The sequence below is a fragment of the Triturus cristatus genome, chromosome 6 (assembly GCF_964204655.1).
Source record: "Triturus cristatus chromosome 6, aTriCri1.1, whole genome shotgun sequence".
Taxonomy (NCBI): domain Eukaryota; kingdom Metazoa; phylum Chordata; class Amphibia; order Caudata; family Salamandridae; genus Triturus; species Triturus cristatus.
In genome coordinates this window covers 1,240,529,603-1,240,557,563 of record NC_140589.1, presented here as the reverse complement: position 1 = coordinate 1,240,557,563, position 27,961 = coordinate 1,240,529,603, and the positions used below count along the sequence as shown (strand labels likewise).

At 44.5% G+C, this 27,961-nt stretch overlaps 1 protein-coding gene across 1 annotated transcript in view; it reads right to left on the bottom strand.

Annotated features, from left to right (window-relative positions):
- Positions 1–27,961, bottom strand: part of BIRC6 (baculoviral IAP repeat containing 6) — a 1,973,616-nt gene that overhangs the window by 1,504,459 nt on the left and 441,196 nt on the right. The window contains exons 20-22 of the mRNA XM_085609819.1: positions 27,769–27,866; positions 12,986–13,133; positions 9,153–9,286 (exon numbers count right to left, since the gene is read on the bottom strand). Of these exons, the coding sequence (XP_085465945.1) occupies positions 9,153–9,286; positions 12,986–13,133; positions 27,769–27,866 (380 nt within the window). The remainder of the gene's footprint in view (positions 1–9,152; positions 9,287–12,985; positions 13,134–27,768; positions 27,867–27,961) is intronic.

Here is a 27,961-nt window from a genome sequence, read left to right as displayed (position 1 = left end):
GTATCAGAGAACAGTGTAAAGCATTTGTTGTGCACAATCAGTCAGCAAATGGTCTCAAACACTCAAGAACTGAAATCTAGGCCAATTGTTTTGTATATAAAAATATATAGTAGTTTTATTTTAGAACCACAAGTAGGTATCAAAGTACTTTCACAGAATGAGATGCTTTATTTAAATACTTTCAATAAGCAATAGACTTTTTAAATGCAATAGTTACAGTTGTTGCAATAGGCAACGTAAGTTAAACACAATTATAACATTGAGCTCAATGGGGATTTTAAAGTAAACGCAATATCAATTACTTTGCCTAGGTTTTTTTACTCCGGGCTGGATACTGGATTCAGCCCTGGTGCATCTCGTGTAAACAGTTGAATGAAATCGTTTTTGTTACACAGGCGACTTTTAAGGAATATTTGTATGTTTCAAAAATCGAAACTTAGAAGAATTTCTGGCAAAAACCAGACAATGTTATCCTATGGAGGAAAGTTTGATTATCGGAAAATCACAGTTTTAATTGCTTTGTACAGTCAGTGCCGGGCTCAAAAGATCCAACACTGGGATCTCTCCTGATAACAGGTGAGTAATTTCGTTTTCATTGATCGGGTGATTTTTAGTGAATATTTTAAAGTTTCAAAACTCGACACTTAGAAGAATTTACAAGTGAAACCAGTCAATGTTACCCTATGGAGAAAATGTAGGTTATCGGCTTTCAGGTAAGTACTCGACTGGCAGAGTTAAGGTTCTGGGCATAGACTCAGGGGTCTCCCAGAGTCAGGTAGGTACAGTTGTTACACCCTCAGCGGCACAGGGGCAGCTGGATGCAGAGAGAGTAGGCCCAATGTTAGCCTAGGGCGAGCAGGGGGCCTGTGGTTGGTGGCTGCTTGCAGGCAGGCAGGCCACGCGGCTGTGGGAGCTGAGCTCCTGGTCACTTACTCAGGGCAAGTGGGGAAGTAGTTTAGGACAGATGCTGCACTTCCGTTCTTTTGAGCCGTTGGGCGCTCAACGTATTTCAATGGAGAAGCTGCAAGATTAACAAAGGCTGCAGGCTCGGGGACGGAGATTCTTCAGGTGTGACCACCACTTCGAGAGGTATGTTGGGAAGCTGTAGGGTAGGTAGGCACCCAGGAGCTGGGCACAGGGGGTCGCAGGGCGTCGGGTGCAGGGGTGTCTTTTGGCGTTGGGAAATCTTACCCTCTGCTGGTCGCAGTTGGAGGGGTCACTGGTATTGAGGCTGCAGGCGTCATCAAGAGCGTCCTTGGGTGCTGGATTCTTGGTCACAGTCACCGGGGGGACGTCCTCGTGGTCTTTGTTCACTCAGGCACAGGCCGGGCTCTGCGGGTGCAGAGTGTGCTGGATTCGCGGTTCCTGGCTGGCACCAGGAGTTGTTGCTTGTTTGAGCAGAACCACTGCTCGTGGGAGTCCCAGTCTTTTAGATGAGCAAGGCAGTCAGGTCCTCCGGGGTTTGAGGTTGCTGACCACTGGAGACGCTGAGATTTAGCAGGAGCAGGTTCGAGGGTCGACAGGCCTGTAGGGCTAGGGCCAAGTCAGTTGGTGTCGTCCTCTTGTTAGCAGCTGCACGGTAGGTCTTCTTTCTTCTTGTTTCGGATTCGGGATCTTAGGAAGGAAGCTTCAGGGTGCCCCTAAATACTAAATTTAGGGGCGTTACAGGTAGGTAAAGGTCAGGGACCAATGGGTCCCTTCCCTGGGGTGGGTACACCCCCTATCCTGCCACTCTCCAGTGGAAGGGGGGCAGGAGCCTAGTCCTGATTGGGTAGGGCTCCCCATCCTCAAGATGGCGAGAGCCCGGAGTTGTGCTTCACCTCGCCTCCCCCACCTTAGGGGTGGGGTTGGCAGAGGCTGGCACACCCCATTTCCTCACTTCGGTTTTCCCACCGATCTTCCCACCAGAGTGGGGGTCAGAACCGGTGGGGGCCAGTTGCTGAGTACAGCAAGTGGTCTGGGGAGGCTCACAAAGGCGGCATGCCTTTGAAGCTTCCACTGCCCATCCTGGGGAGGAGGGGGGGGGCTGGGCACCTCGCCCCAGGATGTGCATTGTTGCAGGCCCATGAGAGTGGATGGCTGTCTACCCAGGGGGCCACCAACCTGTCTGCTGGGTGGCAGCCTAGGTAGCCTCTCGGTCAGGACACTGGTTATGGGTTAATTTCAGGGGGCAACTCTAAGTTGCCCTCTGTCATGCATTTTACATTAAATTCCACACTGGCATCAGTGTGGGTTTAATGTGCTGAGAAGTTTAATACCAAACTTCTCAGACATCAGTGTAGCCATCATGGTGCTGTTGAGTTCGTAATGACAACCTCCCAACACCATATACTCTTAATGGCAGCACTGCACTTACATTGCCCAGGAATGGACCTGGGTACTGTAGGGGTACAGGGCTCATGCACCTGTAACCACACCACTGGCATAGTGCACCCAGCTAGAGGGGTGACTGAGTTATGCCAGGGCAGTGTGTTTGTGGGCATGGCACACTGGGATGTGTGCCATGTCGACGCTTTGTTTTGTTCTGTACCAAGACACACAGCCTGTAAAGGCAGTATGTGTGTGTGTCAGGGTACAGGGCCTCTAAGGGTGGCACAATAAGTGCTGCAGCCCTTAGGAGCCTTATCTGGTCACAGTGCCCTGGGTACATGGGGTACCATTTACCAGGGACCTACCTGGGGCCAGAGCTGTCAATTGGGTTTTGTTCTGGGGGAAGGAACACAGGCCCTGGGGTCCTGATTGGCAGGGCCCCAGAGCACATCAAGTCATAGAGCATCAGTCGTCTGGCAACAAAAAAAAACAAGCATTTGCAATGCAATAGGTCTCGCATTTACGCGTGTTCAAGCTATTGGCATTGTAAATGGCAATGCCTTTTATTTATGTTTTAAAAACCAAAACAAAAAAAAGGCATTGTTATTTACAATGCCAATAGCTCAAACTTGTGTAAATGCAAGACCTATTGCATTGCGAATGCTTGTTCTAATGCAAGCACATGGCACAAAATAAAATGAAATCAAATGCAGGTGTCTAAACTTGGCTGCTATATGCTCGCAATAAAAATGTTTACATTATAAAACATTCACTGAGGCGGCTGCTTTACTAGAGGGCTTTTTTTAATAGCATGACTTTCGGTTGTACGGTACATTGTATAATTATTTGAGAAGGAGACGAGAATAAATCTACACCAAACCCTCCAATCACAAGCGCTCTAATCACTAGGACCTTTGACGTGTCACTCACGTGCCTTATTACAGCCTGCCTAGCAAAAATGAATGTGTCCTTCTGTAACTTAACTAGTGCTCATACAAAGCGCTCCGATACCTTCGGGTCGAGTTCACACTCTATAAAACTGCTAATGTAGCGCCAAGAAACAGAGGCAGAGAGCGCTTGTCCTGCAGCATCATACAATGTGCGTTCTTTCCAGTGTGAAGGAGAGAGGCGGGTGCACACAGTCTGCTTGTGTGCTCTACTTTATGAAGCAGCCTAATGTGAGAAAAAGATAGGAAGGCTACATTGGTCAGACAAGTGTAAATGACATGGTAATGTTAAAACAGGGGAGAATTGGAAAGAGCAAGCCCAATTGCTTACCTAGATTGAAAAAGTGTATAATCCAATGTGTGAGCCCACATGTCAGAGTAGATGGAGTTCTGTAAGTTTAGTTACTAGACGGATTCATCCACTGCCTAGATGTAAGAAATAATTTAAAAAAAGAAAAAACCAACCAGGATTCAGTGTTATATCTCCTCAATGCTGCGAGGGACATTCAAGGCCAGTGATGATAGATAGTCATCAATATGTAACCAAAAATCAGAGAGCGATGCAGCGCAAAGATTACATGCGAGTTGTAATAAAAACACTCTAGTGGTGAAACGAGATAAAAGGAAACTGTCAGAATGCTGCAGGTTTGTCCTTCTAGTCTTTAGATTTTACATTATCGTCAGGTATGGAGATACGAGCCAACCATAGATAGATTCAAGAAGGAGCCTATGCATAAAAGAGATTATGACAGGGTAAAGGCGAATACGGAAACCAGCATATCGGTTAAGACGAACGCTTACCAATTTCAACATTGTTGAATGTGGTTTCCGGAACAAGTGTAGACGAATCGGCGGTGTTGCGAGAGAGAACGTAGCATCGAGGTGTGCAAAGGCAGAGGACATTACCACAGTCAATAAACCTACCTACTCGGTGTAAAAATAAGTCTTAAGCAAAGCTGAAATAAACTGTGAGAACTAAAACAAGCGTCAGCTCCACTTTGACACCTGTTTGGTCTGAAAACGGGACATGGCGGCCACCAGAATAGCACTGCCTTTGTTTTCACACCTGCTTCCTCTACAAGTAGTGTCACAAAACGCAGACTGAACTTTAATGCACTATAGCTCCTTCAAGGACACAGGAGACCCGAATAAGATTCTATTAACAGTGCTACCCATGCTGCTGCTCAGGTCTAAGCGGGTCAATCAATTAAGCAGTCACTCAGACTAATTAGTAAAATTGTCTGGTGCCGATAGAAACAATTGCTAAGAACCAACTGATTACAACAGATTACAATGCGGCACAGAGAGACAAAGTGAGCTTTCAACATTCGTATACATGGAGGAATTAGGTGGGGGAGGGGGAGAAGCGGGAGTTGTGTGTGCGCGTGCGTCATCGTGATCGCGATCGCTCTGAAAGCGAAAGTGATCGCGATGACGCACGAGTTTTCAAAGTGCTGCTGGCGGCCGGCTGCGCGCGTGCACGATCGCGTGAACGCAAGCGTTAGGCCAGCCAGCAGCACTTTGAAATTCCCACATACAAAATGTCTCTTCGAACCAGCGCATGCGCTGGGCTCAGCGAGACCTAAAGAAGGGGGGGGGGGGGGGGGGGGTGTCTACTGCAACAGAAACCCACTTTCTGACACCCACACATAGTGATTCTTGTAGGTCATGTTCCACATGAATTAAAAGGATGCATCATACCTATTTAAAGCACCCAAAGACTGATGTGACCTCTGGAACAAGAGGACATCTTAACTACAGACTTCAGGTATAATTGGGTTTATTCCTTTCAGCTGTAAAAAGATCACGCTCTGTGGTTTACTGATGAGAAGCATATCCTTGTCAAAGTGTTGGAGGCCTGGGGAACTTTACTGGCATTCAAGGAATTCCTTTTAACTATAAGTCTTGGTTTAAAATGCGGGTTTACCTACACAATCTTAGAGGAGTATGTTTCATAATGAAACATTTAACTGCCATGTGTTATTTAGCCAATGACACTCATATATTAAAGAAGCAAACTCTTCATACAGAGAGAGACTGCAAGCTTTACCGGATTGACAAATGTTTTGCATTTCCAACAGCTAATATTACCCTCGGGCACACCAGATCATAGATGTAAAAACTACGTACTTGCAAAGATAGCTCTCCAGAGCTTTGGATACATTCACAAGCTTTGGATATTTCTCCTTTTTAAGTAGGGAATACTTTGTACCTGAAGACCCAGTAGATATAGAAACAATAAAACATACTCCAGGCAATTCATTCACACAATCTTTGGACTGTGTCGGGCAGCCAACGATTTGGTAGGCCTCAAGCTTCATCCTCGGTGGTAATTGTAAAGTGCAACAGCATACAGCAGAGGTTAGTAATTTGCATGCGAATCTATAAAATGTACCTATACTGGAGAACCACAGAAACAAGCAAGCAATTTTATTTATTCTCCAGCAATAGATCTTTAAAAATCCTAGGACTTTAAATAGAATACCAAGTAGTATTTAACTAGAAATGTGGGAGTAACATTGCTTTAGCAAAGACATTAATAGTGCTTAAATAACTCACAGCTCAACTAGACCATCAACATCAAATTCTTGTACATACTTGCAGCATGCAACGTCACCCTATACTATATCTGCAATGGTTATGGACATCTTCCAGGCGGTTAGCTTGCATATCTCTGCAAGAGATGCAGTCAGATAAAGAGATGCTGTAGGCCTGCCTCTGGCAGAGCCGATACTTTTTCAGAATAGCTGCATTGCTTTCTTATTGTCAGCCTTAATGAAAGCAACAATCATTCTAACTTTGCACTGTTTTGACAAAGCTTGACCTTAGCCTCAGACTACAAAAAGCTGTTTGCACTTCTTAAAATCCTTAGTTTTGTCTGTGAAGAATTTCTAAAATATTTAGATACTCCCTAATGTATGTTACAATCTGCTGTTCGCTTTGGAATAACTTTGGGGTCAGACCTTGAATTCATTTTCTCGAATGAATTTCTTAATTGGTGTGGGATGCGGGCACTCACCCCTACCATGCTTGCGAGTTGGCAGGATGGCACACTCATCCCATATGACTCCCTAGTTGCAGATGAGGGATTGCCGCAGGGGTAATTCCTACTCCACCGCTCACTAATCGCGACCCTGACTGCACAATGGGGGGACATGTCCACAGAACCCAGCTAGCACCTTACCATTCAATACCTGCATGTTAGGGGGAGAGGCCGTCACCTGATCCGTTGGTTCGCGGCGTCACTACGCACTCATGCGGCGATTACTCTAGAACTCCTTCGACGAAAATGGGAACTCGACCTGGGGAGGCAACTAGAGGACAAGGAATGGGAACGGGTATTGAAAAGTCCAGTGCGCATACCCAGAAATATGAGGTTTCGGCAAATACAATTGTTCATCGTGCACAGGGCTTCCCTTACGCCTGAAACAATCAATAGATACTTTCATCACACTGATGCAGTGTGCCCTAGATGTGACGAACCCGGAGTTGGGCTCATCCATATGCTATGGAGTTGCCGAAGGATACACACATATTGGCACACAATCAGTGAGCTGCTGCGCGTAAGCACGGGCGCGACATGCCCTTTGACTGGACGGTGTACCTGCTGCATCATTTTCCCTGGCCACAAAAGTAACGTCCGGGTTCCTTGACCTGGGGTTAATGGTCGCTAAGCGACTTCTCACCAGGAAGTGGAAGGCACAAGACTCCCCCCACACACGGGCATGGAGACACTCACTCACCACATGGGCCAAGGCGGAGGGGACAGCTATACAACGGGAAGAGACCCTGGGACTGTGGAAGGAACCCATAGCTTCCAAATGGGAGGGACTGGTCGAAGCACTCCAGCAAACTGCAGCGATAGGTACAGGGGAACAGCCTTAGGAGAGGGGCGAAAGCGCAGAGTAGGAAACGAGGGCCGTGTCTGGGGGCGGCTGTGGTGTTTCATGTACACCTGCATACTCAAATTGACACTACGGGAGATTAGCGTGGATGCCGTCATGCGAGGGTGACAGTCAAACTGACATGATGTAACACGATTGGAGGGGGACGGAGGGGCGGCGGAAGGGGGAGGAGGGGAAATTTGTATTGGCACCGGCCTATGCTGCGGTTGTTGGTTTTAAACTGTTTCACTACAAGTTATCTGTTCGGAAGTCCATATTGATCTCTCTGAAAGACTTACGCACTGGATTAATGGGATCATGTTATCATGACACTGTAATCACTATTGTTCATAGACTGTGCTCAACACTGCTTTCTGGTGCACTAGGCGCCCCATGACTACTCGGAATGCTTGAACCCATGCACTAGTAGTAAGTTTCCAACGTTGATATGTGACCCAATGCACTTAGTCTTAAAATGTATGCTGCCTTTCTGTACGTGCAACTTAAGTCAATAAAAACAGATTTAAAAAACAAAAAAACAAAAAAATGAATTTCTTAATTTCTGTGTCACATGGGAAAGCTTGAATTACAAGCCATCAGAGGCACGTATCACAAGTGTTTGAGTAGGGTTTCCTGGTGAAAAAGAAAACTCTGCAGCAGGTTTTTTACTTATCTTGGGAAGGATCACCCAGCTGCTAGTATTAAAGTACATCTGGCAAATCAATTCTGGAAGTATTGTTACCGTATGTCTTCTAGACACTGCTGAAGAGAACACATGAATTGAGGTGTAAACCTGGCATCAGGAAAGTACAAGATGCATTGTTGATTAAGGCACTTAAAATGGTGGAAGACTGTCTTTCCACAAAAAGAAACAATCAGGCCTCTCGCGTGTCCAATAAAAATCCCCAGATTATGGATGGATTTATTTTGGGCTGTTGTAGACTTGGCATGGTTAACTTGCAAGTGTACACAGTGAACAAAGGTAGCCTCCACTACCTAGAAAAAAACAGAATTTAACAGAGCTATAGGAGAAGAAGAAATATCCAGAAAAAAAGAAATGTTTATTTTTGAAGGTTTTGGCTTTTGGCTGAGAACTGTGCAGATCTGAAACCAAAGACTTCCTCCTGAAAGCCGTTAATAAAACAATGTCTAGGAGAGGAGCTTGAATCTTATTCACTCAAGGTCTTCAAGAAAATCAGACCAAAATAATGTGGATGGGCCACAATTTTAAGAGCTGTATTAGTATTCTTGCCTAAAGTTTTTACTATTTATGTATGAAGGATTTTCTGCATGATGGGGAGAATGAAGCCTGTGCATCTTCAAGAGAGGAAGTCATTAAACAAAATCAACTGCATAAATAAAGGGCCAAACTTCAATCGTAGATTCTCTTCTAAATCCGTGGTCAGAGAAGTCTATTTCTCAGATATCCACAACAAGTCAGAGAGATTTTCTTAATGCAGGAAACTCTGTATCTGAAACATATCCAAGACGGTCTTGGCTCTACTCCCTCTGGACGCAGGAGCAATGATGGTTTCTCCAGCAAACTATATCTGCTTTTCAAAACCTTCATCAATTCAAGAATGAGAGCTTCCTGAACAGCTGTTAAACACAACTACGGTCAACCTTTCGGGGGCAAGAACACAAACTCTTTAAGTTTTCCCAAGTTGAGACATGGCTTGCGCTGTATGTATTGTTTATCAACTAGTTATCTTGTATATACTTGTCTGGATTCTAGGTGGTATCATCAAAACATGAATAAGCCCAAAATAATTATTTCTTAGCCAATACAACCGTGCATAGTAACCTGTTCATACTTTCCTATACAACAGTACCGCTTGCAATGTGAAAAATTCCCAATCAGCAACCATCTTAAAAGTGTTCAAACCTTAACCGTGAGAAGTGGATCAATTCTATAACATACACATTGAAGTAGAAGTATCATTATTAGGGTTAAAAAGAAAAATGAAAGACTAAATATGTCTACAATATTTTATCAACATGGAATACAAACCTGAAAGGACATCTGAGAGATCAATTTCATCAGACTGCACACCAATGCTGCTATTATGTAAATTTTTACAAGAAGAGCCACTAATTTCCAAATCAAAGAGGACGGGATCAAATGGTGAGCTATATAAGCCATACCTATCAACAAAGAAAAATGGTCAGCTAATAAATTCTTTGTAGAATCATATACAAAACAAATTTAAGCAAATTAACAAATCCAGTATTAACAATGGCAATGTGTAAAACATTTTGAAAGGTTTGAAATCTACTTCTCTCTTCGTCTTGGCAAAAGTAGGTTCCTGCATATGTAAAACTCATAAAAGATACATATGGAAGACTAAACGGTCATGGTTAAGAAAATAGGTTACTTACCTGTAACTACAGTTCTCCAGTATTGGTATCTTTCATAGATTCACATGCTTGAATCATTCCCCAAAGTGCTAGTCCCACAGTACTATAATAAAGCAGTCTGTATCACTATCATAGGCTATTATGGCAATGAAAAAGCCAGTTTAATAGCCCATCTAAGTCCTTTTTAAGAAAGGACTAAACTTGAACAATAACCAATCAGGAGACAGCACCCTCTAGAATACTCCCAACAGAGGCTGCGTCCCTCTGATTTTCAGGCATAAGTGGGACTAAATAATCCTGCGCTAGAAGATGAGCCTCTCAGGGGAGGAGGGTGGGTTGCATTTGAATCTATGTAAGATACCAATACTGGAAAACTGGAGTTACAGGTAAGTAACTCATTTTGTCTCCAGTATTGGATCTTTCATAGATTACAGTCACATGCTTGAATCAGAATAGCAAGCAGGTATTCTATTTTTATATCTTTTATATCTTATCGCAAATGGCGGATGGAAGGTAGAAAATATATAATAACATTAATATGCAGAAATCATGCCACTTTCTCAGCACTGTGAAAAAGACCAACGATTCGGAAAACAAGTAAAAAGAGGTTTAATTCATAGCAAGCAGCTCAAACCGAGCAGCATTACGCGTTTCGACCCACCTCAGGGTCTTAATCATATGCAACAACGGAGAATTGCTGTTCATGTTTTAAATATACTGGGATGATTAACATTGAGGAAAGACACAAAATTGGGAGTGCTTCGTTCCAGATAACAGCAGCACCTTAATTTCTTAGTTGTTATTTGCAATTCAGAATCAGGGCATCTATTCCCAGCTAGTACTCTCAAGATTTCCATTGCAGCATACAGTTTTTTCACAACAATGTCCTAGTTTATGAGATCCTGATCCCAGTAACATCCATATTCGCCGTACAACGTCCATCATGCTATGCAAATGTGTTTCTAAATACATTATTGTGTCCTCCCCAAATGAAGAAACTTAAGTCTCATGTTTATATAGATAAATTCTGATTCTGAATTGCAAATAACAAAAAAATTAGGGTGCTTGGGGTTATCTGGAACGAAGCACTCATAATTTTGTGTCCTTCCTTACTGTTTATCATTGCAGTATATTTAAACCATGAAAAACTGAGAATAGAAGCCTGTTCTTTGCTGAGAATGAGGGGCTTTCACTACAGAACCTTTGGTTAGCTTAGCTAGCACTCTCTTCCGAAGCAGATGGAGATGAAGTGGGTGCTCTTATTTTGGTGTGATGGGCGGAATTTGGGTGAACTCTAACATCTGACCATCTGAGATCCAGGGCTTATTTGCCCGATGCTATTTTCCAAAATAGATGACAACATTTTGGAATTGTTTCTCAAACGGGATGGTGTAAGCAGCACCAGAATGTTGTCACTGGAGGTAAATTAGCCTAGGGGCTTCTGAGAGGGTTGCAAAGTCGGATACCGCAGGTATCCTGCTTGATACAGAGAAGTGTTTCTTTTGCAGGTCCCTCTAAAGGGTGCTTCTATCTTAAATGTAATGTATCACAATATCTACAGTGTCAGAGTCAGCCTTGACTGCTTGCAAGGTGTAGATGTTCTTGCCAAATAGAGTGTCACCAAGATAAGGTAACATGAGATATATTTGCACCTCAGGTTCTAAATGTTGTGGCCTTGAACCAACCTTGGTGTCAAAGGACCACTGATCCTGCCAGTTGTCAGAAACCTATTGAAGCTGTATCTATTGGGCAATCTGTTTTCTGATGAGGACGCCACCCCCCCCCCCCCACTGCCCCCCCACCCGATGAATCTTTTTGTTTCTGCCCTTTCTGGCTGTCATAGATGGGGCCACCGCTGATGAGGCCACCGCAAAAACCTCTGCTGTGCCAATCTCACCCTTGCACAGACACCACAAATTCACCGCTGTTGCACTTGTGGACACTCCTTCTCCCACCTTGCTGCCAGATCCTGGAACACCCTCCCCCAACACATCTGAACAGCACACTTGCTGATAGACTTCAGAAAGAAGATTAGGGCGACGCCTCAGTCAAAGTAAGTTCGGCTCAGAGTGATAGATACAATCGTTTGTGCCTCTTCCTCCGGCATCAGTGCTTGAGGGGCCAATGCAGATCTTGGCATCAGAATCAAAGGAAGCCAGTGCGTAACCCACAGTGGGCTCAGCATGTTTTAGCTGGCACATGGGGGAACCCACCAGCGGGATTCCAATTGGAGGTCCACATGGTTCCTTGAGCTTCCAAAGAGATGCAGCATGGCTTCAAAGAAGTCCTCTATTTGCTGCAACATTGCCAATGGGTCCGGAAATTCAGGTTGCCGTGGAACATGAAACGGAATCGGCTCAGAAGGTTATCGAGTTTGGGAGCGATACTGAGAGGAAAACGGACACCCTTGTGACATCTCTGGAATTGGAAAGTAGCGGGATGGACAGAGTCCCGCATGGATTTCTTGAGCTTTTTTTTTCCGACTTACTCAATTACTTCGACCGAGAGAATAATCTCCCATGGAAACAGGATCTCCTTTTTGACCTCACCCCATTGATGGTGTGGGACCTTTCAATGTTTGGCAATGTCAAGCTTCGCCTCATAGTCCCTTAAGGCCTTCGGCTTCATCTGGGAACAATCAATGCAGGCTTTTGGAGCTGTGTTTCAACCCAAAGCACCAAAGGCATAGCTAGTGGGGATGTATTACGGACATTTGTTTGTGATAGTACCTACAAAGCTTGAACTCTGTAGTCTTAGGGAGTGACATTTCCCTTAGATACTTGTATATTTGTGATTCTGAGAAAGAAAATTGCCTTATCAGAGACAAGAAGGTAGCTCCAGATCTGCGTCTGGTGGCGCAGTAAGAAAGGAACTTATGTCAACTCGCATGGGTCGTGCTTATATGTGGCTCCATACATCACTACCTGAGCACAATGCTGTTGGCAGGGAGCCGCACAATGCCACCTACTGGCGCACAGAGGTACTTATGAAAAGTTTCTTGATCCAGTCTGATGGCGGAGGAGCCTGTGGAATATTAACAAGGTGAGGAACCTGCGGTAAGAAATATCCATTAGAAATCAGGAGAATTTACATAGCTGGAAAACTGTACGTCTATAAAGTGCTGTGACAGAACATACAAGATCATAATTAAATTCCAACTTAACCCTCATTACATGATCGCTATCGATCCTCCACATTCAATTGCTTTAGAGCAGTTATACCTATAATACCATCAATCATCTTGTCCACGTTTGACCACACTGCAGATACAGGGTAACACCCAGATGGTAATTTGCTCTACAGTAAAGGGCAACACTTTAGCAATGATCTACTTCAGTGAATATTATCTGATAAAAAGGCAATATTAGTGCCTAAGGCTTTGATCTCAAGACATTTATTAAACTTATTTATCAGAACAGGCAACACATCATACCTAAAAATATAAAGATGTATAGAATGATACAGGCAAACATACAATGTAAGTACCTCGTCTGAAGCAGAGCTTCCATGGGAGTTAACCTGTCCTGCAGTTTTCTGGACACAGCAGTGAGTAGCATTGCACAGGCTGTACTGCATGCAGCTAAATCTTCATCCTTTACATAGTTCAATAACACAAAATACCAGTACACTGATCCTGCAAAAAATAAGTAAAATAGATAAATACATTCGATAAAAATGGCAACAGATTGAGTCACTTACCACTTCCCCTCAATCACAGAGGACTACGAATGACAACAGATAAGAACGTGTGACTCTTTGCCTTTCTTTAGAATCCGATACTATGTAACCTTTCTCATAAGTTAATAAACCTATATACATGATTAGCAAGACAGAAAAAATAGGTAAACTGAAAAGTAAAAAAAGTAACAAGAACAAGCTTTCTGTTTTTGCTCAAAATATTGGAATTCAGCTTTCGCACAACAAACTGATGCATGGTGCTCCCTTTGGGTTGTGAGGGACAGTGGCACCCATGATGACTGCCCCAAAATATGTATGCTATTTGAGTTCACTGATGCAGGACCAATTCCACAAGTAAGACATAAATGTTAGGTGCAGTAGTCATAACGCTCCTCACAAACGTATGCACAGTTCTTTTGACAGAAAGGATACCTACAACCTTCTCCAACACAGCTTAAAATCAGAGGAAAAATCCCTCAACAGGTGGGGCAGGAATACTGCTGCAGAGCTGCAAGAAGTCACAAGTGCACACAAAGTATCAAGTGGAGTACCACAAAACATTGACAGCCTTTATGATTCAGGAATAGTAAGTCTGGCAGGTGCAGCCTTTCATATTCGAGCTATGGGTGTGATGTATTAAAGACTGTCAGGTGTTAATCGCTCTATGTTGGTCAAGATTATTTATGCACTATAGTTGACTGTGGTTTCAAGAGGAAACTGGAAGGAAGACCATTCAAAACTTGAAAAGACTTTGGTTAAGTTACCAATGGCAAAGGATGACCCATCTAAAGAAGAACGTGTGTGCCCTATAACCATCTCTAAGGTGCAAGAAGAAGTATCTTGTTTAGAGCTGTACACTTTTTTTTGTGTAGCCTTGAGGGCATGCTCCCTCATTTAAAAACCCGAGCCATCATCCTCACCTTAGCATGCCAACTCACCAGTCAAGGGCTTCATCCTTAAGCAGGAGGACATAGATCCCTTCATCCCCTCTCACTGGGGTATCTAGTTGTGTATGGGAGGATGGTGGGGCCAATTTCTGCAGCAGGGCTAGGACCCATGGAGATTTATGCTGGACCTGGAGAAGGGTCATGGTCCTCCACATATCAGTGTTGGCAAAGCCTGCTCTAGAATCACTGTTTTTTTTCCATAAAAGGAGAAAGTTGTGCTGACCTCAGCCCAATAAACCGGAAAGCAAGGCAGACACTGAATGACATCTGTTTGGGTCATTTTTTTGGACAGCTTAAGTGTTCTGAATTATTCCCTTCAGACACTAACACGGTCTCTACAAGCTCACAACCATTAATTTTGTCTAAGTGTAACTGTTGCAACCATCTTTCTGCTCACGCTAATAATGACTTCAAGATGTGCTTTCTATGACATGTAAAGCCTTGTTTCCCTGCTTGACATTTGTAGCAAGAAATTTCTGATTAGCTTGCTCAGCAAAAAGAGTTTACGCTTCTGTACCATTTGAAAGTCGCCTGCATACTCTCATTTTTTAAGAATCCTGCACCTGTGCAGTCTCATCACAAGGGGCCCTTTGGAGATTTACAAACAAAAACCTATACATTTTATATCTTGTCTTTACTTGTCCATCTTATGCTTCCTTGAGGTTCTAGTGAATCACCTTGTCGCCAGATTCTGTGATTCACATTTATTTTTCTTTTGTTAGCAAACATGTTCAGACTTGCAAACTGGCGGACAGGCATACCTTGACCTTGATCATGCAGTGCAGAATGCAACAAGAGCTTTTATTGTAGAGGAAGAAAAGGAGGAGTTTGTTGACCCATGACTGAATCCTCTACCGGCTAGTGCAGACAATACTGCTGCTGCATATGATGCTGCTGAAGCAGGTGCCAGCTAAACTGATGGCTATAGCATAAAACGCTAGATACTGAACTGCCTTGAAGGACAAGCCAAACCTAATGCTTTGGCTGTAGCTTGACTTTACTTGATCCTCTCAAAAGGAAAGTTTGTTCTCTTCCTGACAAGGCGCTACCTGTTGAAGTGCATGTCCAGAAGATGGTTGTGGACATCACCTAAAAAGTCCATCATGCGCATTCACGCACACCCGAAAGCCCATGTAGAACGAAACAATGTCCATTGTGTTAAGCCAAATCTGCGTGTTCTGCTTTTCAGCATTAATGTCATCTGGAGCAAGACTGGAATACGATTCGCACATGTGATCAGATTTCTGGTAAAACCAATGCAACCATTTAGCAAGGAACAGACAAATAGGGCGGCAGCAGGCGCATGAAATTCACAGATCTTGGAGCACGACAACCTGAATAAGGGACTTCCTTCCCCAGAAAATCTAAACTATTACTTCCTATCAGAAGAATAGTAGGAATGCTACCCAATTTCAGCATGGAAGAAACCCAGATAGTACTCTCAGGTAAAGGTGGTAATGAAATTAAGTTGATCTGATACTGTAAGTCAGTACTTTAGAGAAACTAATCTTGCAGCTGTCAGATTCGGTCATGTTTTCTCCAAATTCTCTGAGACTTTCTCCATAAAGACACTTATTAAAACTGCAGCATAGCATCTGAAGACCCTGTAGGCATTGTGTGTGCCTACAGGCGGGTAGGGAAAAACAGCAGGGGAACTGACATCATTGTTCCTGGGTGGCACCTTATCCAGTATCATGATGTTTGTCTGGGGTGGAGCCCGGAAAGAGCCATGTTGCCACCCAGCAGCTGTTACAAATTCTGGATCGACTCTGGCGCATGGGAGGATTCAAGAAATGTGGAATCTGCAGGTACACAGTGCCCACCAGAAATTCATTAAAGAAGTTTAGCAACTTCTTCTTCTAATGGACACTTCTACCTGCAAATTCCTCACCCAAACATGCCATTCAACCCAATTCAGGTGGGAGACTCCGAATTTCTTAAGCCAAAAAATGGCTTTATTTTGGCTGTCTCCCACCTGAAATTGCCTCATCTTCGATAGAGAGTCAATCGGAGAATACATTTTCGGGATTGTTTTTTCTTTTAAATCTCCCATTTTTCTCTTCTGAAATGCTGGCATGCATACTCATTTCTTTTAATCAAAACAAAAACAGTACCTCCTAGGTGGTGAGGTGTGAGGAAATAGTCAAACCAGGAAGTCCTGAGGTACCAAACTAGCAAAATAGCCATCTTAGCATACCTCGGAATCCAGACAACAGTAACTAGTGAAGGGGTGTGGCAAAAACCAGGCCACCGGAAAGTAAATGTTCACCACCGGTATTCCCCGGGAATGGGCAGAAGAGGCAGCCTCAAAATGCTTGATAAAGCTATGCTTTTGAACTGCCTGCTCTCTTGGAGTCAGCACAGTCCAAGAAAACTTGGTAGCCTACCTGAAATTCACAGATTTTGTCCTTGTAAGAACCCAAGAGCCCACAAGCGTCAAAACAGTATGCTGTCCCTAGTCCTAGGCACGGAGTGGGTAGTACAGTTAGCAAATTAATGAACAATCCCACATGAAAGGGTGTGAACGCTGAACAGACAAGACTAGCACCTTGCTACCACACCAGGTTCACATGATAGCAATGAGAAAAATAACCTTCAACATTAGAAGTCTCAATAAATAAAAGTGCATGGGTTCAAAGAGATGCCATCAAGAATCTGAGTACCAAATTAAGGTCCCATCGAGGCATCACAAAGGGATCATGAAGAAGCAAATATGTCAACCCCTTCAGAAACTGCATGACAAATGTGGATTTGAACAATGAAGGCTGATCATGTAAACAGGAAAAGGCTGAAAGGATCAGCAAATAACTGTGCTCACAAACACCTTGTGGGGAAAAAGAAAAGAAAAGCCACACATCAGATAAGAGCACCTCGAGAAGGTTAACATCCAACCCTTGTTATCAGGTAACAAGCTAGGACAAACACCCAGCAGAGATAGAATTAGTCGATGTCTCACAGGTTGTTATGAATGATGTACGAGGGAAGATCAAAGCAACACAAATTGTGTTGCTCCATTTTCAAGCAAGAAGGAGAAGGCTCTGGAGGTTTGAGTGCATGACTTGCCCACCATGTTGCAAGATGATGTCAACTTTCAGAAGAAGAGGAAGGGGTGGGCCCAGGACAGTCAAAGTTGTTTAGAGTACCTTCCACACACTCCAACGCTAATCCAACACAACTAATATCTTTCCCAGGTCCAAGTGAAACTCCCTCAAAACACAAGGAATAAGAACATTGTAGTGGAGATAGAAGTTTCACTGCTGACCAAATTCAGCCTCAGGGACTGCTTCTATGGAAACTGATGGGAGCATAACCGTTCTCTCGAGCGACAGAAAAGGTCCACTTGAGGGATACTTGAGAATGAATTAAACTGCCTCCAGGTGAAGCACCCATCACTGATAGGCAAATTGGTCGTTGCATACATGTTCAGTGAACCTTCGAGAAATTTACTCACCAGCTAACTGCAGTGAACCTAATTCCATGGCCATAGCCTTAATGGTTCCAGGAACAGGGAATACAAGTCCACACCACCCTGCATGTTGGCATACCACTTAGTGGTTGTGTTGTCAGTCAGCACCTGGTATGAATGACCACAGGAGTATGGCAGAAATGCCTTAAAACCCAAACTCTATCCAAGAGGATTCCCATGTGCTGGGCCAACTGAAAGCAGAAGCACAACTGCAGCACACACAAGTGCCACACAGTAAGAGGGATTAGCAAGCGGTAGGGGATAAAAAGTCCCAGGAGATGTAGGACTGTCAAGGATGGATGAAGAGCACTTTGTGATCATAGACTGAATGTCCTAAATCAGCCAGAGAGTCAGGAAGACCTTGAGGAACAGAGTGTCCAGTTCTACCGAGATAAAGACGAGAAAGAGAATTCTCTAAGACAGATGGAGTTGTGGCTTAGAGAGGCTGAAAGAAAACCACAGGTCAAACAGCAGAGAGAACGTGAATTGAACATGGTTCGCCACCAGCTACGACAAAAGACATCTTCAGTACCCAGATGTCCAAGTATGGGAATAAAGAGACCACAATCTGGAAATATGTGCTGCCACCACCAATATCACCTTTGTAAAAACACAGAGCGTCAAAGGCAGTCTAAATGACAGGACCACGGATTTAGAGTAAATGGAGCCCACCAAATATTGCAGGTACTTCTCATGCATCTGCAGGACGCGTACCTGAAAGCTCACATCTTGAAGTTTGAGGGACACTATACAGTTGCCATGATCCAAAGCCAGGAACACCGGAGCTAGGACAGTCTCAATAATATTATCTTGCGGTGAAAAAAAATTAGAACACAAAGATCTAGAATGGGAGAGAGAAAAGCAAACCTCCTGTCCTTCTTGGGAAGAAGTAAATACCATTGTTAAACAGCAAACGGACCTCATGATGCAGAATGCAAGAATGACCTTTCAGAGGTTGTTGAGGCTAAGGGAGGGACAGCGGAAGGAAAGAAAGTCTTGGAAGAGTGCAGACCCTGCAAACAATCTGCAGAACCCAGCTGGTCTGTAATAATGGACTGCCATAATTTGAAGCGGTAGGGCACCCTCAGGCTGCATGTGCTCCTTCAAAAATGGGATACAACAGCTTAGTTGGGAGTGCAGAAGAAGAGGAGGAGGACTGCTGACCTATTTGGGCCTTGGAACCACCATACCCTCTATACTGCCAAAAAAGTTGTCAAACAGTTGAAGAGACTGAGCTCTCAGAAAGTGCATTTATCTGGAATAACTCAGGAATTTCAAATGATGATGGCGAAACAATCATGCCAGGAAGCCCATGCCCAAAGATCAGTTCATGGTCAATCCTTGTTTAAAGCGCTTGAGAGCTGGATCATCCTGGTCGCCAAAGTATATCTTTTGAAAAGCTGATTGAATGCATCTAGAAGTGGAGGCACATGGCTAGTGAGAAGCCCATAGATCAGGCAACAAAGTCAACTACCTCCGGACCAAAGCAGCGTATTTGCTTTGCTGCTTCTTGTCTGTCATGCGCAACCTCAGCGAAGTGGTCACAGAGGTGGTCAGGGAGATCAGAAACAACTACCTAGCCATTTTCCACAAAGGATGAGACTTTTGGGCCAAAAAGCAAGCTGCATCAGCGGAGATTAAAGCTATGCTCCCTTGAAAGAAAACATTCTTTCCCAGGGTTTCAATCATTTTACATTCCATACCTGTTTGAGATGTAGGGAAAGAATCAGGATTCTGTTTAGAAGATGAAGATGTCTGGACCACAAGGTTGTCAGAAAAGGGGTCAGTCGCCAAGAATTTCAGGTCCTCAGAAACAGGATGGCCAATGCAATCAGGGGCCTCACAGCCAGTGTGAAAGCCAGTGGGTTCCAGGTCACTAATATGGGTCTATCAGGGCATCAAAAAAAGGGCAGCATGGACTCAGTGGGGGTGGCAGTGGGCTGCAAAATATCAATGAGATTTAACCTTCTCTTCTACACTTAAGGACAGTTCTAAGACATCTGTAGCTTTGTGCAGTACCACAGTAAATGTAGCCTCTTCCTATGAAATAGGCCCAGAACAGCAGTATAAATCCACATCAGGCAAAGTGTCAATGCCACTAGAATTCTGAAGGACAAACAGTAACCTGGATTGGTACCCACAGAAGGGAGGAGGTGACCAGTGACGCAACTGTCAATGTCATCAAGATGGACCATAGGGGGCATCTGAATCAGATCTGATGAGAATTCAAAAAGGTCTACCGTTTAGTTATAGAACCTCTCACGTGGCCGGGTCATCTAAGATTATGCCCTTCCAACAACTGCGGTGACTGTTGTCTAGATAAGACAAGGATGGAAAATCTGTCATGTCATATCATTATCTCAAGTTGGAGCCGATGGTGTTTGGGCTGATGTTGGGGCTGACGTTAGCGCTGAAGGAGGAACATCTGACAAGGCCTTATCTGAAGAATAAGGAGAAGAAAGTGCCAAATCAGGTTCGATAGACAGTGAAGCAGCAATGACTGGGGCCAGGCCTAGGGCTTCTTGAATGAACAAGATAGGGCCCCACAGGCAAAAGAATACCAGCATCACATGGGTAATGGCCGGGAAAAGTGGGAGGAGTTCTTTTTGGCTCCAGCAGTAAAGCTGGCACCAAAGCGATACCTACTAAGTTCGGCTCAAAGGTCAAAGCCATAGTCCGAGAGCATAAACATGACAAAGAGATATACTTATGGACTTTGAACGGCATAGTGAGAACACATTGTCCCTTCTGCTCTATCTCTATGACCTCCTTCTGGACTTCTTGGACTAAACTAGCTTGGAGAAGACAACAGTCAAAGGTGATATTTGATCAGGGTCTGATGCTGCATAAAGGAGCAGAGCGGTGGCGCTTACCCACAACACTAGGCCTGGGCCATGAAGACCTCAGGCTCTCTTCCAGTTATTGTTTCACATGCATGCTAAACCATATTAGCCAGGTATAAGACAAGCTTAGGCTCCCGCCCTCAACTTGTTGAGCAATTGCAACTCCCAAAAAAGCAATTACATCCCAACGTAACTCAAGAGAGTGGAATAAGTCGCCAATGTGTGCACAGAAATTTTCTGTGCTACTGTTTCAAGTTCATTACAGTAGGAAGATTTGGCACAAAACTTCAGGGCTTCAACAAGACCACAACATCGATGTACCTGACCTCATGGAGCTTATCCAAACAAAAGTGTCCTGCTTATCCCACTGGCAGTTTTTTTACTTCAAGAGCAAAGGCTTAATAACAGTAAAATTGTTGGCCATTGAAAGGTACTTGGCATTAGTTGATCCTTGCTCCTTCATGGTCCATCTAAAAGGCATCTTGGAATCAGTCATCCTCTCCCCATAGGATAACTAACACAGGATTCCCATTGTTACTTATGAATATTGCCCTTTGGAGTTTACCATTAAATATGAATTTATATTAAATTGATTTAAGAACTGTATCTGCTTTATATCTGGATTTTGGTTTAGTGCTGCTACATTTTACAAAAGTTTTTTCTTAGAAAAGCCAGTTTCTTGTTTCAAGTTACCAACGGAAAGACACTAAATTGCTTAACTTTTTGGGAGCTCATATCAAGGCTCAATTTTTCACAACTAGTCATCAATCCCAGTAACATGTAACATGAAGTGTTTAGAAATAATTTAAGATTTAGATACTATAAGGAATCAGCTATTCATGAAGGAGTAATAAGGCATAACCATTGAAAAAAATTAAGTAAAGATTAAGAAGAGAAAGTTTCAGACTTGCAATTACATTTTCACATTGCCATATGTCATTGTTTTGCATTGTTGGACTAGAACAATAATAATTCTGGGAACCCTGAAATGAAGGCAGACATTAAAAAGATGCAGCACATCACCATTTATGTCGGTATAAGATAAAAAAATATATATATTTTTTAGATGTGTGTCTGAATACAGTTAAGAAGAGCACAATGAATATTGCAAGATGGTGGGACAATCATCCAAAGTACTGCACAATTGCATGAGAATGATGAAATACAGAGAGTCAGCGTATTGAGACTAGGAAAGCCACTGGTGATTTTTCAATCACCCTCCTTATCTTCCTATCGGTCTACCAATTTCACCTCATTCCCAATCGCTCTAAGGAGGGAAGTATGGAGGGGAGAGAGAGAGGGAGGGAGACATTACAGAAGTGAGAGAGAAGAGAGAGGAGAAAGATCACAAGGCAAAATTAATTCACATTTTTATACTGTGTGTGCAATGTGAATACAGAAGGTACAGAAGAGCAGATTCACAAATGATATAAACCAAAATGTAAGACTTTAACCCCTTCAGCGCGGCGCGGATTGCCGTGCTGAAGGTTCAGTGCGCTGGCGGAGCCATGACGGAGCGGTTCCGTCATGCGCACAGCGCAACCAACGCGCATGACGGAACCGCCCCGTCACTCGCATCGAAGGGGTTAACATCCGACCTTCAGCGTCTCGCAGAATGCACAGTTTAAAAAGTGAAGAACATCACTGTAATCTGCACAGATGTTTCTCTGCAGACCACAGCAGGGTCAACTATATGATTACACAGAAACCTTGTGATGACAAAATCCTTAGAATTAACAATGAAAACCAGTAAAGCATAAACAGTTGGATTATTTGCATAAACAAATAAACTATTTGTCCGCAGTATCAAAAATATTAATTATATTACAGGCCTCATCAAGTGGGACGCAAAACAAATTCCATTAAGTAGGTCACAAGAACCTATTAAGGAAAAACAAGCATTGGCATAGCCAATAGGTCTCACCTTTGGGACATTATAAGTGTTTAGCCATGCATCACAGTATCACCCACCGGGCAGATTTCTGTAATGGAACTAGTACTTATGTAAAATGTGCTTTGATACCTTCATTCGCGCTACATGTGCTTAGTTTAGTGACGTAAGGGCAGTGGCATGGTGTGGAATGTCGTGGTGAGTTGTGATATGATGTGCGTTGGTCGGATGTATGTGTGTAGTGTGTTTTGCTGGGGTGTATATTGGTGGTATATGTAAGTTTACATCTCCTAAAAAAACAATTGTAATGATATTAATTATGTGTGTAGTGTTTTTAAAATTAACCCCACCCCGCGTTCCCCAAAGTCTTCCAAGAAAAACGGTACCTCACTTGTGTGGGTAGGCCTAGTGCCCGCAACAGTAAATGGCCCAAAACGCAAGGTGGACACACCACATTTTCACAGTGAAAAATGACCCTTTTTTGCAAAGTGCCTAGGTGTAGTTTTTGAACCCTAGCTCTGCCGGCACCTAGGGAAACCTAGCAAACCTATACATTTTTGTAAACTAGACACCCGGGGAATGCCAGGGAGGTATGGCTTGCGTGGATCCCCCAACGTTTTCTTACCCAGAATCCCCTACAAATCTCAAATTTAGCAGAACAAAATCACTTTTTTGACACATTTTTGTGTGGGAAAGTTGTGGCATCACCTGGCTGACACAAATTTCCTACCACCCAGCGTTCCCCCGGTTCTCCCGATAGAAATAGTGCCTCACTCGTGTGGGAAAGCAAAAGACACACAATTGATGGACGGAATGCAGAACAAATCAAAACATTCACCCCAGTCAAGAGCTCTGGGTTAAATCCATCATTCTTTTGCTCACCATGCCACCCCAGTTTAGACCTGGCCATATGCAAATCAGTCTTGACACTGTGCCTCATGGGAACAGTCCAGCCCGAACTGCCAAGCCAGGTCCTCCCTGGACTGGAAACCAGCATCCTAGGACCGGTTTCGGGGTTTCACCCCTCTTCAGCCAGGATAGCTTGATTCCAGTGGCATGGAGAGCACGGGACCCACGTCTGGGCATACCCGTCTCAGTCGGGGTGACAAATGCAAAAACAACAATTGATGGACAGAATGCAGAACAATGTCATACATTCAACCCAGTACAGAGATCTGGGCCTAAATCCATCGTTTTTTTGCTCACCATGCCATTCCAGTTTGGACCCAGCCGTATGCAAATCAGTCTTGACACTGTGCCTCATGGGAACAGTCCAGCCCGAACTGCCAAGCCAGGACCTCCCTGGACCGGAAATAAGCATCCTAGAACCGGTTTCGGGGTTTCACCCCTCTTCAGCCAGGATAGTTTGATTCCAGTGGCACAGTGAGCCCAGGACTCACGTCTGAGCATACCTGGTGCACTTAGGGCGAGAAAGCAAAATACACACAAATGATGGACGGAATGCAGAACAAATCAAAACATTCACCCCCAGTCAAGTGATCTGTACTGGGGTGAATGTATGACATTGTTCTGCATTCTGGCCATCAACTGTTTTTGCATTTGTCACTCGTGTGGGAGGCCCAAGTACCTGCAACAGGCAAGGGCCCAAAACGTATTGAGGCGACATCAAAATTGCCGATCACAAGACAACCTGGTTTTACAAGGGGGGTAAACTGGGTTTGTTGCCCCGTGCTCAGCGGCCAGCTAGGGAAACCTACCAAACCCACACTTTTCTGAAAACTAGACACCCGGGGGATTCCAGGGAGGTTTGGCATGCGTGGATCCCCCAATGTTTTCTTACCCAGAATGCCCTGCAAACCTCAAACTTAGCTGAAAAAAAATCACTTTTTCCACACATTTTAGTGTGAGAAAGTTGTGGCATCACCGGGCTGTCACAAATTTCCAACCACCCAGTGTTCCCCCAGGTCTCCCAATAAAAAAGGTGCCTCACTCGTGTGGGAGGCCCAAGTACCCGCGACAGGCAAGGGCCCAAAACCTATAGAGGCGACATCAAAATTGCCTATCCCCAAACGACCTGGTTTTTCAAGGGGTGTCACCTGGGTTTTTTGCCTTGTGCTCGGCGGCCAGCTAGGGAAACCTACCAAACCTACACATTTCTGAAAACTAGACACCCGGGGGATTTCAGGGAGGTATGGCTTGCATGGATCCCCCAATGTTTTCTTACCCAGAATCCCTGCAAACCTCAAATATAGCTGAAAAAAATCACTTTTTCCACAAACTGCTGTTGGGGAAAGTTGTGGCATCAACGGGCTGACACAAATTTCCTACCACCCAGCGTTCCCCCAGGTCTCCCGATAAAAATGGTGCCTCACTCGTGTGGGACGCCCATGCGCACGATCGGCATTGCAATTAAAAGGTGAATTGGCCTCGGAAGGTTGGGGAAGCTCTTCCCCAACCTCCTGAGGCCAATAAAAAAAACAAGGAAATCCCTCTTCTGTCTGCCCCTGTTCTCATGACGGAATGGTTCTGGCATGAGCACAGGAGCACCAGTGCTCATAACGGAACCATTCCGTCATGAGCACCGAAGGGGTTAAATACATTGTTTTGTTAGTTGTGTGTTATTTTTCTATATTTACTGCTCAATAAAATATGAACCTATGGACGGGCTGGAACATTGTTTATGGTATTTCCACCGAAAACAAAGTGAATGCTCCTTGTTGCACTTACTGTACTGGAAATGCTTGTAAATGAAAGCCAACGTAAATATCTATTTAGCAGTGAAACTTATATGTTTGCTCATTACCTTGCAACCCGCACCTTCGTTTGGCTTGCAAATCCAGTAAGTAAGGAAGGGGGCGGGAGTAAAGGCAGCAGGGACAATGGGAGTGGGGAGGGAGTAAAGAGATCATGGACAACAGGTGGGCGTGCGGGAGTAAAGAGATCACAGACAACGGGTGGGTGGGTGGGAGTAAAAAGGGCACGGACAATGGGTGGGTGGGCGGGAGTAAAGAGGGCACGGACAATGGGTGGGTGGGCGGGAGTAAAGAGGGCACGGACAATGGGTGGGTGGGCGGGAGTAAAGAGGGCACGGACAACGGGTGGGTGGGCGGGAGTAAAGAGGGCACGGACAACGGGTGGGTGGGCGGGAGTAAAGAGGGCACGGACAACGGGTGGGTGGGCGGGAGTAAAGAGGGCACGGACAACGGGTGGGAGGAGCAGGAGTAAAGAGGGCACAGACAACAGGCGGGCGGGAGTAAAGAGGGCACGGACAACGGGTGGGCGGGAGTAAAGAGGGCACGGACAACGGGTGGGCGGGAGTAAAGAGGGCACGGACAACGGGTGGGCTGAAGTAAAGCGGGCACGGACAATGGGTGGGTGGGCGGGCGGTAGTAAAGAGGGCACGGACAACGGGTGGGTGGGCGGCAGTAAGGTGGGCACGGACAACGGGTGAGCCGGCGGGAGTAAAGACAACACTGATAACGTCGTATGGGAAACAAACAGAAGAGAAAGCATGCTTGTTCCTCTGGGAAAGGTGTTGTTGCAGCAGGTCTAGGCAAGCACACCGCTCATCCACCAAGGCCTGGATGACATTGGGGCCGAGGTGACATGGGATGGGGTCAGAAAAAGCACAGAGCTGCTACTGCTCCAGCATCAGGACGGAAACAACGGACATGCACTGGCAGCCGTGGGCGGCTAACGGAGGCCCTAAAAACACAACTTTGCCCACCCTAAGACCCTGGCCCATCAACGCCCAGTGCCCGCCTTCCCAGTGCGGCGCTGCTGATGGGGGCGAGGGGAGTGAGTGCACGGTGTTGAATTCTGTGAATCTCAAGGGCAGACTGTGTTTAAATCGACCCATCTAGCTCACAGAAGCCAGTAGATCAAAGCGCCCTCAAGGCACAAGAAAACTCGTGCACCTCTGAAGTCTGTAGAGTGACATCCACGTGACGTGGTGGCACGTGCGGAGCAACCAGCCAGTGAGAAACAAATCAGTGGTGTGGGATCGATGTACCCACCCTCTGCACTGACCTCAGCAGCTGTAAACTGTAGATGCAGCACTTAAGGGGTCACCCCTTTGCCATCTTCTCCCCCACTGCTGACACACAAGAGCCCGGCATGGACATTGGGTGAGGGGTGGGAGTAAAGACAACAGGTACAAGGGGTGGGGGACGTGAGTAAAGACAACATGGACAATGGGTGAGGGGTGTATGTAAGGACAAAACTGACAATGTTGTATGGAAAACAAGCGGAAGAGAAAGCACGTTTGTGTGACGGGATGCGAGGAATGCAGCTGCAGCGACCCCCGAGTGGTGCACGCGCACTAGTGTGAAATCTGACACATAACAGATGGCACACTGCGTGCCGCTGCTCGTAACCACAAGCCGCGGATATATTTCATGGGAAATGCACCCGCCTTTGCCCAATTGCGTTCTGTCTTTTTACAAAGAGGCACGCAAAGCCCAATAGAAATAATGCTAAAAAAAAAAACACACGCACGAGCGTGTGAATAGTCCAGAGTGATTCCAAGAGGTCGTTTTCCTAGAGCAGCGCATGCGCGCTGCGCTAGGCCCGACCTAAAAGACAATACAGTGCCATTTTTCAATGCAACAGAGTAGTACCTTAAGCGGGTGATTTGACCAAGCCACTGACAAGACCAATAACAGATGTAAAATGTTTTTAAACAGCATACCAAATCAAGGCATGCTTATCTTGGACCACCAATAAAACAGAGGCAATACATATGCAAAGCACAATCCAGATGCAGAGATGCCAAAAAATAAGCCTGCAGTTATTTAGGCAAAAAAATATCGTGTTTGTTTAAATTCATCCACATTATCACAGAGGACTCAAAATGTACCATGGATTTGTGCAGCGAGCTAATCAACTGTGAGGGTATCCAGGCACTTGAGCAGGTGTATAGCTGCAGAGTTAGACAAAGAGCCAGGTCTTCACCTTCCTGTGGAATTCAAGAAGCAAGGAGGAGGCCTGATGTGTTGAGGTCATTCCAGAATTTGGGTGCAATGCATGAAAATGAGCGACCTACAGTTCTGCTTTTGTGAACGCGAAGTGTTTGCGGGCGAATATGTGATGGCTGGTGAAATAGTATGCGGTTGCTCAGGGTGTTCACAAAAGTAAGCAAACAGATATCAAAGTAACAATTTTGAATTCAACCCCCGAGTCAGTACTTGTTGATCAAGAGAAAACTTACTAGCAAATCAAGTAGTTAATAAAAATGCATTTCCAATAAATGTAACGTCTCAAGGAACACATACAAATGTTTGATTGCACCTGTGAAACTAAAACAATTTAATTTCACAAAATAATATCTGGTCAAAGAGTCATTGTATTTTTAAGAGAAAAAGAGGGTCAGCCAAACAACCACCTCAGAAACGTTTAAACAGTTTATCCAATATAAATGCTATTTTCATAAAATAAAACAATATTTATTGACAAATGCAAATTAGAATGTATTTTCTTACTACCTCCTGTTGCAGCTGAAGGTAAAAATTGCATATTTTCAAGCAAAGCCTTTAGAAGAACGCATCCAAACCCTTGCTGACTTGGGTCACACTTTCCATTGCTAGAATAAAGGAAAACATGTACAAATAATTTAGTAAAATAAAGCAATGAAGCCGAAAAGGAAATATTTATTCATCAGTTACACTAGGAAGTTAC